General features: G+C 39.9%; 1 protein-coding gene across 1 annotated transcript; it reads left to right on the forward strand.

The window, feature by feature from the left end:
* The first annotated feature begins 5,742 nt into the window (after window positions 1–5,742).
* LOC125204505 (protein DETOXIFICATION 30-like) lies at window positions 5,743–9,674 on the forward strand. The gene is made up of 8 exons (XM_048103181.2): window positions 5,743–6,084; window positions 6,941–7,482; window positions 7,953–8,039; window positions 8,152–8,208; window positions 8,294–8,532; window positions 8,623–8,741; window positions 8,822–8,908; window positions 9,450–9,674. Exons 1-8 carry the CDS (start codon window positions 5,809–5,811, stop codon window positions 9,513–9,515), a joined length of 1,473 nt encoding a protein of 490 aa, XP_047959138.1. The 5' UTR covers window positions 5,743–5,808; the 3' UTR covers window positions 9,516–9,674.
* Window positions 9,675–13,828: the final 4,154 nt, after the last annotated feature.

Below are 13,828 nucleotides of genomic sequence, written 5' to 3' on the forward strand. Positions count from 1 at the left end.
ATTAAAGAAAATACGGACTCAACTCTAGTATTACTAGGTTTAAATGATTGTCTGCGGCTTTTGGCAAAAATGCATGATTCACACTCAAAAACAGGATTCTTAACAAAATTCGGAAATAAAATGTTTAAATAACTCGAAGACGGATGCCCTAACCGCCTATGCCATAACCAAGTTTCCTTTTCTGTAGTTCCATGAGCCAGCATTCCTCTGCCAGTTTGAGCTATCTCGTCCACGTAATACAACCCATTGTATTCAGTGCCACGCCCAATCATCCTCCCCGTCCGAATATCCTGCAAAAAACAAGAGTTTGGTTGCATGAGAAGACTGCAGTTGAGTTCTCGTGTTACATGACTGACGGACATCAATTTTTGTGATAAGGTCGGGACATATAGACAATTAGAGATTTTCATCGTAGGGGTTATCTGGATAGTGCCTGCTCCCTTAACAGGAACAAGATCCCCACCCGCAGTTTCAATATACACCCTCTTTGAAATTTTCAGTTCCCCAAAGTCTGATCTATCATACGACATTGTATCTGTAGCTCCACAATCAAAAATCCACCCCCTCTCATCTCTCACCTCCGTTTTTTTACCTTTACATGCCATAGAAATATCAGGATTATTTTCTAGTACGGAAAAATTATTTCTACACGGTATTGGGGATGTATTTTCATATTTGATGTCAATATCATGCTTATTTTTTGTATAAGTATGGACAATGGGGTTATTTTGTAATTTCAAAAAAGTTTGAGGGGTGGTGCACTTAAAAGGGTTGGGTGTCTTATGTAATAAATTCAAAGTAGGAGGGTTTGGGAATAAATTCCCAAACCCTTTACCTTCCACTTTACGGGTGAATGCAGCAATTCCCTTAGGCGCCTCTCCGCCGCTTTCTTCTCCCCTGTTCCCACCTCCGCCGTTCGCTCCCCACCATTTGCCGGTCACCGACGGATCTCCCACCTGATTGACATCGTTTCCAGTGCTGGTAGCCATGGTGTTTCCCGCTGGAACGGTGTAGTAGCCACCGTTTCCGTCAGATCCCTCTCTTCCAATCGCCGATTTGCCTTTGCCGGTGTAGCCTTTGTTTGCTTTATGGCCGTCCTCCCACCATTCGGGGAAACCCACAAGTTTGAAGCAGGTTTCTTTTGTATGCTTCGTCATCCCACAATGAGTGCAAAAAAGCTTCGATTTATCGAACGATTTCCGGTTGGGAGGGCCTCCGCGTGATGGCTGTGATGGCGGACCTTGGTGGTGCGACGGCGGTGGTCCTCGTGGTTGATACTGCGCAAGCTGTCCTCCATGTCGGGCTCCGAATCCAGAACCAATGCCGGACTGATTGTGGTCGTTTGTGGCTGTGGGATTCCAAATCTCTGTTCGGACTTCTTCTTGTTTGATTATTCCGAATGCATCTTCGGCAGAGGGTTCGCTTGCATCCTTAAGGATCTCTCTTCGGAGTACTTCGAATTTGTCGTCCAGTCCCGCCAAGAACTGGTACAATCGTTTCCTTTCTGTCTCCTTTCGATAAGTGTTGATTGCTTTGTCACAACAATCGTATGGGCAGGGTTTACGGGCATCGGTGTTGACCCACAAATTCTGGAGATCACTATAGTATTCCTCCAATGTTTTATTGCCTTGAGTTATTTTGGCCGTCTTGATCTCCAGGTCATAAACTTGCAAGGGATCTGCTCGAACTCCGAACGTGGTTACCAAACTTTTCCACATGGCTTTGGCCGTTTGGTGTTGTGCGAACTGCACCACGATTTTCTGCTCCATATTTTGGATGAGCCACGAAAATACGGTGTAGTCCGCTGCCTGCCATGCTTTGAATTTGGGATCGGTTGGTTTTGGGGGATCCTCATCTCCTTCGAGATGTTCCAACATCTCCCGGCTGCCCACGGCAATGAGAATCAGCCGGGACCATACAGGGAAGTTCCTTCCGTCGAACTTCATTCCGACTGATACAGTTTCTACTGTTTTCGACATTCTGTATTTGATAAGAATTTGAATATTCTCTTGATTTTGGTTTCAGGTTTGGGATTGGGGTGATTGGGATTGGATTTGCCTGATAGTTGGCTGAGGTTTGGGAGAGGTATTTTGAACAATGATGAAATCAATTCTGAGTTCACCGTTTTGAATCGAAAAACCATGCTCTGATACCATATTGAACTGAATTGTATTGTTTGTATTGAGATATTTGGAGTACCCAACACCTTGGTATTTATAGGAGGTGTTAGGGACTCACAATCATTAATACATCTTGGAACAATTACATTTTTGAGACTATACATCATAAATACTAAGCTTTGGTACTCTAATATCTTTCTTCCCAATACTAATAATTCTCTTTCCAACAATTTTGAATTTTATACACTCTAGTTTAATGAACTTCGTCGAATTTCCCCTTATTTTTAATCAATTTTGCACTGATCCTTATTTGGACTAGTGTGACGTATAGTTGTTACTAAAATTTAGAGAAACTGAGATAGACGTTGCCTAACTTAGAAGTAATTGTTACTATGCATTTAATCATGCTCCGAATTTGCTGAAAACTTGGAGAACGTATGTATGACTAAGCTTATCTTAAAGCATCTATATGTTTCAAAAGTTTATACTAATTTCATGAGTGTTTAAATTGTGTGAGTTTTTTAGGTAATTGAATCGGTGAAGTATAAAATCAAAGTTGTATATATTGAAAATAACAAACTTTAATAGAACTATTTCAATAATTAAAAAAAAACAACAGAATTGTTGCTTGATGAGAATTAACGCCGAAATCTAGAATAAAAAATTTCACTCCATACCTATAATAAACTATAATGATGCTGATGGTATATATTGGCATATATTCACATGCAACAACCAAAACCAACCGCTTTTAACCCTATAAAATGTGTTCCTTCTTTATGACCATTTTTCGAATTCCTCCAAATTCCCATTTTTCGAATTCCTCCAAATTATTAAGAATTTGTCCCGGCGAGAAGGGGAAATCATGACACCACCCCGTGTCCACAGGCTAACACTGAAGGCGCCATAAAAGTTTTTTTTCTATCTCTTGTTTTGAATTGAGGCCTTAGAAAACTGTCTTGTTCCTAATATCCTATATAGACAATATTAATATATAGAACATTGACATGAAAGTTTTCATATCAACCTTGTGAACGGTGTTCCACACCAAAAGAGTAGATTTGCTATACTTGGTTTGGGATGCAGTAAGAGATGAAAGCAACAAAAATACCACATGCTGGAGGAGAACTGGTAGCTGAAGAATAGATATCAAACTTTCCTCCTTGCAAAGGGCACACCATCATCGTCAATTCATCAGATTCCAAATCTAAAGAGTCGATCTTTGGTGTTTATTCTTCCATGAAGTTGGAACCACATATGTAATTTTTCTCGTGGAGTGATTTTCTTCCTTTGCTAGGTGCCCAACGTTGGATGAGCTAGGGGCACTGGCATATCCAGTGTAGTACAAGGGGATACAGTTGTACCTCCAACTGTACCCCAAAAATACGGTTTTGTATTATATATTGTACCGTTTGTTAAAAAGCTTCAGTGGCGCAACGGTAGAACCCGCCTCTTGCCTTCTTTGTGATGTGAGTTTGATTCCAGGCAGCCTCATTTTTATTCTTCTATTAAGTCCTTTATATTTTGGAGTTATATTGTACTCCTACATGAAACTTGAGAGTATTTTTTGCTGTAATTTATTCTTTTCTTCTTCCATTTCAAAGTGATTATATTTTTACTTAATGGAGACTTTCAAGTGTTTTTATCTATAGATTACTATGTTTATGTATTTTTTTCAATACAATATCAATAGTTTACTTAGAGTATTTTTTTATTTTCAAAAAGATTTACTTTGAATGTATATGTATTATATAATTACTACTATTATATTTATATTTTTATATTCACAACTAACAAAATGAAAGAAAAATGAGCAATAATTTCTCTATATCAAAGTAAATATCGCACCCCCGAATCAAAAATCATGCATACGCCACTGGCTAGGGGCTTCATGTCGCCACATCTTGGTAGACCCGCGCGACAAAATTAGAGACAAGAAAGGATGAAGAATAGCGACAATATTCGTTAAAAGTGTGTCTTCTTTCTTATCAAATTTATCAAGTTAGGGCTGCGAATAAGTTGGGAAATGACTAGTTAAATACAATTTCATGGTATACAACAAAAGAGAAATTCGGCTAGTATAATAATTTTTTTATTGAATGTTTTTGAATCATTTGTAAGATATGAATACTCGTATGAGTCAACAATTGCACATGATAGAAAATTATTTTTTAAATAGATTACTTTTAATCCGTCTTATTCCGATATAAACTTTTATTTGATCAGTCATTATTGTGGTACGTCTCATATGCTTGTATCACTGCATGTACGTATTGTCATATTGTTAATTTGTTATATATGTGATGTGGGACGTAAGATGTAATTTTGCAATGTAATAGAAAATTGAAAGCCACGTTTTACTAAACATGAGATAAGATGCTCAGTAAAGCTCAAAACAGTACAAGGTAGAATATTTTGGCAAGAGATTGGTTAGTTTCTGACTTTTATATTGGAGACAAATCATCATCGTCTATATAAATTTTGTGGTATAAATCACTATTTGACACAATGCTCATTTCAATACTAAAACATGCTCGTTTCAATGACGCACAAAGTTACAAGACAAAAATATAATGAAGAAAGCAAAAAAATTGAAAGAATAGAAATAATAAGAGAAAATGAAATGAAAGAAGCAAAAGCAGTTGTGATGATTTATTGGGCTTCATATTAATTGTAAATAAATTGTAACATAGACTTGCGCCGAAACCATTAAATCTCTAGTTCATAGGCCTCCATATTTCTATTATGGAAAATGAACAAAATATAAGAGATGTGGGGGCCCAGTTTTTAAAAATTGAATTGATGAATTAAGAAGACTTTGCATCTTTCTGGTTGAGAAAATATGAAAAAAATGAATAGAAGTGGTCAAAGTAACTGATTTCTACTGCCTTAAATTACCAGCCAGTATAACAAACCGACACGGATTTACTACTATGAGACAACGTGATCAAAACAAAAATTTCCTCAAATTTATCGAGAGATAAATTTTCACAAATTTATGAATATTTGTCCCTTTCTAAATACGGTTCTGGACTTATTCAAAACACCACATTTGTCCATACCCTCAAAAATCAATTTTGGTGGTAATTTCAGTTTTGGTAGTTGAATCCTAAAATATCAATTTTGGTAGTTTGTGGTAATTTCAATTCACTATAGTCCCTAAACATTGCCGCTAGAAGAAGAGAAAAGATTCCCAAACGAGTGAAAGACATTTATTATTTGCAACAAAACTATAGAACTTCAAAAGATACTCAAACGATTGAAACACATTAATTGTTTGAAATTAGTTCTTTCCCAAATTAAACTAACAACTCTTCTCCGAAAAGTAATATGTTTTCCCCAACTCATGAAATTAAATGTGCGCATTCCTTTGTTTTCAGCAAATAGTGACAGTGTTTTAGTATTAAAACAAATAAGTTTAATCTTGTTTTGTATCGTAAACTTTAAACGTTTTTTTTCAAAATTGAGGTGATTTAATTTCAATTGGTCCACCTAATAATTCGGCAAGCTAAATCGCAATTTCAACATCGAATTATGTGAAGCATGACTTAAATCAAACATTTTACAAAGTTTAAGAGTCGTTTTTTTCACAGTGAAAACGCAATTCACATACCGTCGAAGATTTGGATATAATTTCAACTGACCAAAACACTAGACCATAAAGAAAAGAAAGCAAATAAAATAAAACATGGCAGACGGTGGGGTGGTGGAGCAGAACTCCCCGCTGCTAGCGAGCAACGGCGACGACATTGAGGCCATCAATGGAGTGGTAGATTTTGGGAGAGAATTCTTGATTGAATCAAAGAGGCTGTGGTGCCTTGCTGCTCCGGCGATGTTCACCTACTTCTGCCAGTATGGCCTCATCACCGTCACTCAAATCTTCGCCGGCCACCTCGGCACCGTGCAGCTTGCCGCCGTCTCCGTCGAGAACTCCATCATCTCAGGATTCCCCTTTGCCTTGATTGTATGTCACAATTTCTTCCTTTTACACTTTTGTTTACACACATGGAGTAATACACATTGCACACACACATACAGTCTGTGTTTGTGTGTGTGCTATGGATATGTGTGAATGTGTGAGCTATAAATATATGCAATGAAAATCTCAATTATGGATTTAAGATATTAAATTCAAATCGTGAAATTGTAATTCAATTTCGAATTCAAGTATTTTTGTGTATATTGGGATTCAAAATTGAAAGCTCTAATTCTCATTACATACCCCCCAATTTCATTAACCAAACAGAGTCTTAGTAACATTAAATTTTAGCTTCAATTTTCATCTTTTCCAAGTCTTATAAATTAATATTGGTAGGGGGAACAAACCCTTATATTGAAAATAAAAATAGTACCTAATTATCTATTTTATTAACTACAGTATAAAAGTGTAGCCCTCCATAGTAGACTAAAATTGTTGATAAACTATCACTAAACCAATCTATAAATGTGTCAATCAATAAGTGAAACACAACTTAATTAGCAAGACAGTTTTGTCTTTCTAACTCCAATCAATATTATGGAATTGGAGCTTCCAATCCAAATCTAATGCTTGGTATCACAAAAATTTGAATTTCATATTAAAAATAGATAATTAGAATTCAAATAGTTATAAAAATTTGACACATTCATACACTGCATAGACTATACACAAACTTCAAATCAATTCTTTCAAATACATTCCCATATACTTATCATGAACAAATGATTTGAAATTAAGTAACTCAATTTTTTTACTCTGTAGAATTCTAATTCCAATTCCAGAACAGACTCTTAAACTAATTGATGTAGTTTGAGTCGGAACTGATTTCCTTTCGACGCAGTATGGAATGTCAAGTGCACTAGAGACATATTGTGGGCAAGCCTATGGAGCCAACCAACACGAAATGCTAGGAATCTATATGCAACGAACATGGCTCATCCTCAACGCCGTGGCCCTCGCATTCCTCCCTCTCTTCCTCTTCGCCACCCCTGTCCTCCGGCTCCTCGGCCAGACCCCGGCCGTGTCAAGGGAGGCCGGGAGGTTCGCGGTGTGGATGATCCCCGAGCACTTCGCCTACGCCATGACCTACCCCTCCACCAAGTTCCTGCAGGCTCAGAGCAAGGTCGTGGTGCTCGCGGCCATAGCCACAGCCGCGCTCTGCCTCCACGCCTCCCTCACCTGGCTCCTCGTCTCCACCCTCGGCTGGGGCCTCGTGGGGGCGGCCGTGGCCCTGGACACGTCGTGGTGGTTCATTGCCGTGGCGCAGTTCTCCGTCGTCGTTGCTGGGAGCTGCGGCGAGGCTTGGAATGGGCTGTCGTGGAGGGCGTTTCATGATTTGTGGATGTTTGTTAAGATGTCTCTTGCCTCGGCAATGATGACTTGGTGAGTTAGTTACTACTCTCTTCGTCCGTCATTAATCCGTCCAATTTGTCATTTTTTTCCCTCCACTTTCTATTACTACCTCCGTCCCCCAAACATTGTCACACTTTGATCCGACACGGGTTTAAGAAATGTGTTGAAAAAGTTGGTAGGAATACTTTTAAAGTATTAGTTTATAATAAAATGTGAGTAGGAATGAGTTAGTGGAATATGATGTCCACTATCAAAAATGGTGAATAGTGTGTGACAAACTTTCAGGGACGGACCGAAATGGTAAATTGTGATAAACTTTTAGAGACAGAGTAGTAGTATATTTTTTAAAATCTGAGTCAAATCAAACTAAGCTTATTGAAATTCTACAACATTGAATAATACTCCGTATTACAAAAATTTGTTTAATTTTGAAATATACTTTCACCTAATTTTGAAACATACATTTAAATGATGATATACTATTGTTTAATTTTGTGTAGCATGGAAACATGGTATGTGTTTGCTCTCACTCTATTTGCTGGATACTTAGAAGATGCTGAGATATCAATTGATGCCTTCTCAATATGGTGAGTTACATTTTGCACATTGCCAAATTTCATAAGCACAAAACACATCTTAAAAAGCTCAAAATTCATAACAAATTCAAGTTTGACATAATCTATGTCACAAAATATGCAGCATAAACGTGCTTGGTTGGTCCGGCATGGTGGCAACTGGACTCAACATCGCCACAAGGTTCGTACGTGCTCTTGAACATTTCACAAAGAAAAAAAGTGCTCTGTTTCAAGAAGGTCTAATTAATGAGTTGGTGCACGTGCAGTGTGAGGGTGTCGAATGAGCTAGGCCGTGGCCAGCCTGGGAGGTCAAGGTTGGCAGTGGTCGTGAGCGGGGTGTTTTCTCTACTAACAGGGCTGCTCTTCACCATCATCCTAGTAGCCTCTCGGAAGCAGTATCCTGCTATTTTCTCGAGCAACGAGCAAGTTCAGAAGGTCGTGGAAGAGCTAACGCCGTTGCTAGGGATAAGCATTGTCTTCTCGAATGTTCAATTCACTCTACAAGGTATTGTTTCATTGTATTGTAGTATTACTCTCTCTGTCCCATTGAGATAGTACGTTTTTGCGTGGATCGAACTGAGTGTGGAGTGTGTAGGAGTGGCTATCGGGGCGGGGTGGCAGGTTCGGGTTGCTTACCTGAGCGTTGGATGCTACTTCCTATTAGGTGTGCCCTTTGGAACAGTAATGGCATACAAGTTTGAAATGGGACTCAAGGTGAGTTGTGTAAAAATATCAAATGCAAGATCTATTAAATTTAGCAACAATACTCTCATATAATTTGGATTGGTTTCTAGGGACTTTGGTGTGGGATGGTGATTGGTTTGTGTACGCAAACTGGGCTATTGTTGTGGATTATATGCATTGCAAACTGGAACAAAGAGGTTAGTTTTATATGCACATATTATATGTGAATTTAAACAAAAAATATGATATTTTTTTACTAAAAAAATTAAATTAGAACTCTATTTTAGTACCGGTAGTTAGACCTGTCCAAGGTTTACCGAACCGGCGATTAAAACCGAAACCGTAACCGCCAGTTACGGTTCCAAAACGAAACCGTGAGAATTTACTCGAATCGAAACTGTCAATTTTTGAACCGTGGTTCGGTTCGGGTTCAAAAAAATTTCGAACCGGAACAGCGAAAAATCACCGAAAAATTGTAAAACCAAGCCGGAACCGCAAAAAACCGACGGTTTGGAACCGTTAAAAATCGCCGGAAAACCGTCGGTTCGAAACCAAAACCGAAACCGGCAATTTTAGAACCGGAACCGGAACCGGAACCGCGAAACACCCTCGCGGTTTGGTTCCGATTCGGCAATTTTCAAAACCGGAACTGGCGGTTCCGAACCGTAACCGCCGGTTCCGGAACCGTGGGCACCTCTACTAGTAGTACTATTTTTTATGCTTTTTGGCATTTTGCAGTGCTTGAAGGCTGGAGAAAGGCTGAAACAGTGGAGTGTGGAAAGAAGAGGCAAAGAGACAAGTTAGCAAAATCTAATATATGAGTTAAATATAAAAGTGGTTGTAATAGCCTATCAACATTTTAGTCACATGTAATTAATAGCTTTTCCTCGTAATCGGATGCCTAATGAATTTCTTCAGTATTATTCTGTGCCCAGAAATCGAATTGGGCACAAGATTTGCAAATTCATAGTAGTATGTATGCATTAAGCTTTTTAAAAAAACTATTAGCGATTATTATCACGCAATTTAATAAAATATTGCATTTTACCACAAATTTCAAAATTGATAAACTTCAGTGTGACCCGATGGTCAAATTTCGCTGACATGGCTTAGTGAGATGTTGAGCTGGACTTTGCCTAAAACGACATCGTTTTATATAATTTTTTCTGCCTAATTAACCCTATATTAACACAGAAATAACTAACTCTTACCCAAAATTTGTTCTATTTATTCCTGGAGTGGAGATAGTGAACGTACAGAAAAGTAGTAAGGGCCCAGTAGCTTCTTTGGTGGCCCAATTGGCCCACATACTTGCAACTTGCTAGTAGTAGTACTCATTTCAGTGTTTACCGGGCCGGGTCTAATATAATGGGCTTGAGTTACAACTAATAATCCCACGCTTTTGGATTTGAATTATACATTTGCTACTTGCAGAAAGCATCATTTGGGAAATAAAATCGTTTGTAACACTTTTTAAAAGTTGAATGGTAGATAAAGGTGATCGTTTGGGAATAGTTGAAAATTCATTCTTAGAATGCACACATACGTAAAAATAGGGTATAAATGACGAGGTTGTGACTTGTGACTTAAAGTAGGTGATTTGGATAACATGAAAATAAATACATGAAAGAAATTGTAGGGGCAAGACTGGCCTACAAAAAAAAGGGTATATTCCGTTAAAGATCCAAATCAAGAATCACACACTTCTATAGGGAGCCCATACTTGTGTAACGGCAAACATACATGTCTCCCACATTTGCATGTATTTATTCAACTTTGTTTTTATTTTCATTGTCATCAATTTTGCTGCAGTTATGCATGCAGCTGGTCCACTTCTCCCACTGCAAAAATATCAGCAACGCAAGCCCAATGCCCATACTTCGACACGTCGCCCCATACATTGGATGGTGTGTGCAACATCATCAGGGACGAATGCAGAAAATTTCGATGCAGTGCATTCTAAATTTTATAAATAATTGTGAAAATTTGCTCAAATTATTGACATATTTTGTGTGAGTTATTGTGCAATAGCTCCATCATGATGTCAAATTTGTAATATACAAGTATTTAGTTATTCGCTGGGAGATTTTTTTTTTCCTGTGTTAAATTGTGATATATGGATGGATAATTTTATTTTAAAATCATTTTTCCTGTGATTGATCTGTGTATGCTGAACTTTTTATGCATCACAATATATGTAGTTGTTAAAATGATTATTTGTGGTGATCATATTTGGCATTTTATTTGCTGAGTCATGAATGGTAAGTGATGACTCGTCGTGTTTGGCATTTTAGGCACATAGCCATCAAAATTGGATATGTTTGTTGCTCGATGCACCTACATTTGCATGTATACATTTTGTGTATGCGATAATTATCTTATTTTTTTATGAATTTCAAAGTCCTAAAAATGTCACGTTTAAGCAATAAATATTCAGGCAGAAAACGTCGAATGTTACGCAGACGCAACAAAAGTGTCAAGATCTGCCTATTCCTTAATTAATTTCGTACACAAATCGGAGTAGTTAATTTGAGCATACAAACATGTTTAACAAAAATGTACAACAATAACTTATAAATTTGTGTGTGTCTTAGTAGATATTAAGATGGCTAAAAAAGATAAATTTTTGTTGCTAAAATTAAATAAAAAAGTTCAATTTTTTATTTATTCTTACAATTCAAAAAATCGATAGAAAAGCTAGAAAAATCTAATCAAATACTGCGTAGTTTAATTTCGGGTAAAAGTAAATTGAGATAGGCTAGAAAAAAACTGAACATTGAATAAAATTTGAATTTGAAAATATTAGTACAGACCAATTTTTCCATTTGCAATATGAACTCAATTTTCAACACAAAAAGGAAATATTTTTTTTATTTAAAATAACTATATTGGCAAATGAATTTTAGCTATCATATAAAACTCGATTTATCATACTCCCTCCGTCCCACATTTATAGTCACATTTAGTTATAGCACGGGTATTAAGGAATTGATGGAGTGTGTAATTAATGAAGTGAGAGGTGGAGTATGTAATAAATGAAGTGAGATGGTAGAGTGTATAATTAATGAAGTGAGAGGTGGAGTATGTAATAAATGAAGTGAGATGGTGAAGTGTGTAAGAATGTCTACTATAGTTGGCCGGGCCAAGCCACAAAGTGTGGCCAGGCCACAAAATCGTGGTCGGGCACCAATGCCCATGTTTCCCACTATAGTGGACATGGCCAAGCCACCAAAAATTTTATTTTTTCCATTTTGTCTATATTTTAATTCTACTACAATTAAAATTGTTAGACTACAATAATTAAATAAAATGCATAATTTAATGAAAACTAAATCGAAAACCAAATCTTCGTTGTATTATAGAATGGGGTAAAATTATACAACGAAAATTGTTTTGGAACACGCAAACAAAAACATAAAAAAACACCGCCATCGCCGACTACTCGGTCTCATCATCAGAATCCGCCACTTCATCTTCACCCGTTGCATCGTCACCGCCAACACCATCATCGTCACCACCACCGCCACCGCTCTGAGGTCCCGTCGTCGCCGCCGCCGCCGCCGCCGTGTCCTCCCACCCCAACAACGACCTCAGCCTCACTATAAGGTCGTAGTACATCATCTTGGTAGTCGGGTCGGTCGACTTCTCATACAAGGCCAGAGTGTCCTTGAGTTCCTTTATCATCTGCACGACTAGGGTGTTTTGCAACGCCGCTCGAGCCGATCCGGGAGGGGGTGCAGACGGGCCCGCAGCAGATTGTTGGGAGGCAGCGGCGGAGGCGGATCTAGCGGCTCGGATTGCGGACTGTTGACCCAGGGGCCGTGGATGCCGGGATAGTGACGGGGGGGGCTCCTCCATGACCTCGTCGTTGAGGTCGAAGGTCCTTGAACCGCCGCTACTACTGCTGCAGTTGCCGCCCCTGCCCCGTCTTGTACGGCTTGGCCCAGAATCAGACGCGTTCTCGCAGATGGCTCTGAATTTTGGGGAGTCCCGCAGAACGAGGAATTCTGCCCAGTAGGTAAACTTCTTGCCTACTTGCACATTGAACAACTGCATCGACAGGGATTTTATGTCGGCTTCGCTGCGGCCACTCTCAGCAGTGCGCAGTTGGTTCTCGTATATACCAATGAACTTCCGAAGAGCTGTAGTGATCCTGCCGAACTTCTTCCGAATCTGATAGGGTGTACGGTCGACGCTCCCCGCCGGTTTGAATTCATTGTACACCACCAAGACTTTCCGCCAGAAGCATAAGTCGGTCTGATCCGTGCCAACTATGGCATCTGTCGTCACCGCGTCCCATGCCCTAGCAATAGCAATGGACTCGGCGTCTGTGTACAAAAACCCTCGTCGACCGCCGCCGCCGCCTTCCTGCCCGCCGCCGCCATCGCCTTGTCCGCGACCACCGCGGCCGCCCTGCCCGCCGTCGCCGTCGCCGCCACCTCGCGCGGATCCTCCGCCACGCCCGCCGCCGCCCCTTCGCCCGCCATTCCCGCCGCCACCGACGCTTCTTCCACCGCCTCCTCTCCCCGTCTCTACACGACCGGGCGTCGGCGTCGGGGTATCAGCCGACCCCATCAATTGTTCCCATGTGAATCTATCAGATTCATCAAGCGGAGAATGACTGCTCTGAAATGGGGAGGATTGAAATTGGGACGGGAAGTTAATCGCGTCCATGTTGGGTCGATAGTCGCCCGTCCCTGGTTGGGTACGACCCGCATATCTCTGCTGATAGGCCGAGGACTGCCCCCGGTTTTGGGGTGTTTGTAGCCACGGCGCCGGCGATGGCGGACTCCACATCTGGGATGGAGGAGGGGTGGGACTCGATCCCCAGCGTTGGGGGGGTGGAAAGCCCCCCTGTCCCGAATCTCCATAACCGGGATCGTCTCCGCCTTGCATTTCACAAAAATTCAAATTGAAGGGAATAGGGTAAATTGTGTGTGAGAATGGAGTAAAAATAAAATATGAATTTTAGGTATAAATAGAAAAATTTTCGAAAATTTAAAAAAAAAAAAATTCTGAAAAGGCGAGAGCTGCGGCTCGTGGCCATCGCTATAGGAGGGCCACGGCTCGCGCCCAAGCGCCGCGGCCAGGCCACGATCGTGGCGCGCCCACGTCCA

Source organism: Salvia hispanica, chromosome 6, assembly GCF_029641045.1.
Source record: "Salvia hispanica isolate PSC_SH4W2 chromosome 6, Shi_PSC_v1, whole genome shotgun sequence".
Taxonomy (NCBI): Eukaryota; Viridiplantae; Streptophyta; class Magnoliopsida; order Lamiales; family Lamiaceae; genus Salvia; species Salvia hispanica.

What these genes read in the sequence shown, in the direction of transcription:
- LOC125204505 (XM_048103181.2), top strand. Translation starts at nt 5,809, where the DNA reads ATGGCAGACGGTGGGGTGGTGGAGCAGAACTCCCCGCTGCTAGCGAGC. An exon ending in GATTCCCCTTTGCCTTGATT is followed by an intron (nt 6,085 to 6,940) that starts GTATGTCACAAT and finishes CTTTCGACGCAG; the next exon opens with TATGGAATGTCAAGTGCACT. An exon ending in ATTGATGCCTTCTCAATATG is followed by an intron (nt 8,040 to 8,151) that starts GTGAGTTACATT and finishes CAAAATATGCAG; the next exon opens with CATAAACGTGCTTGGTTGGT.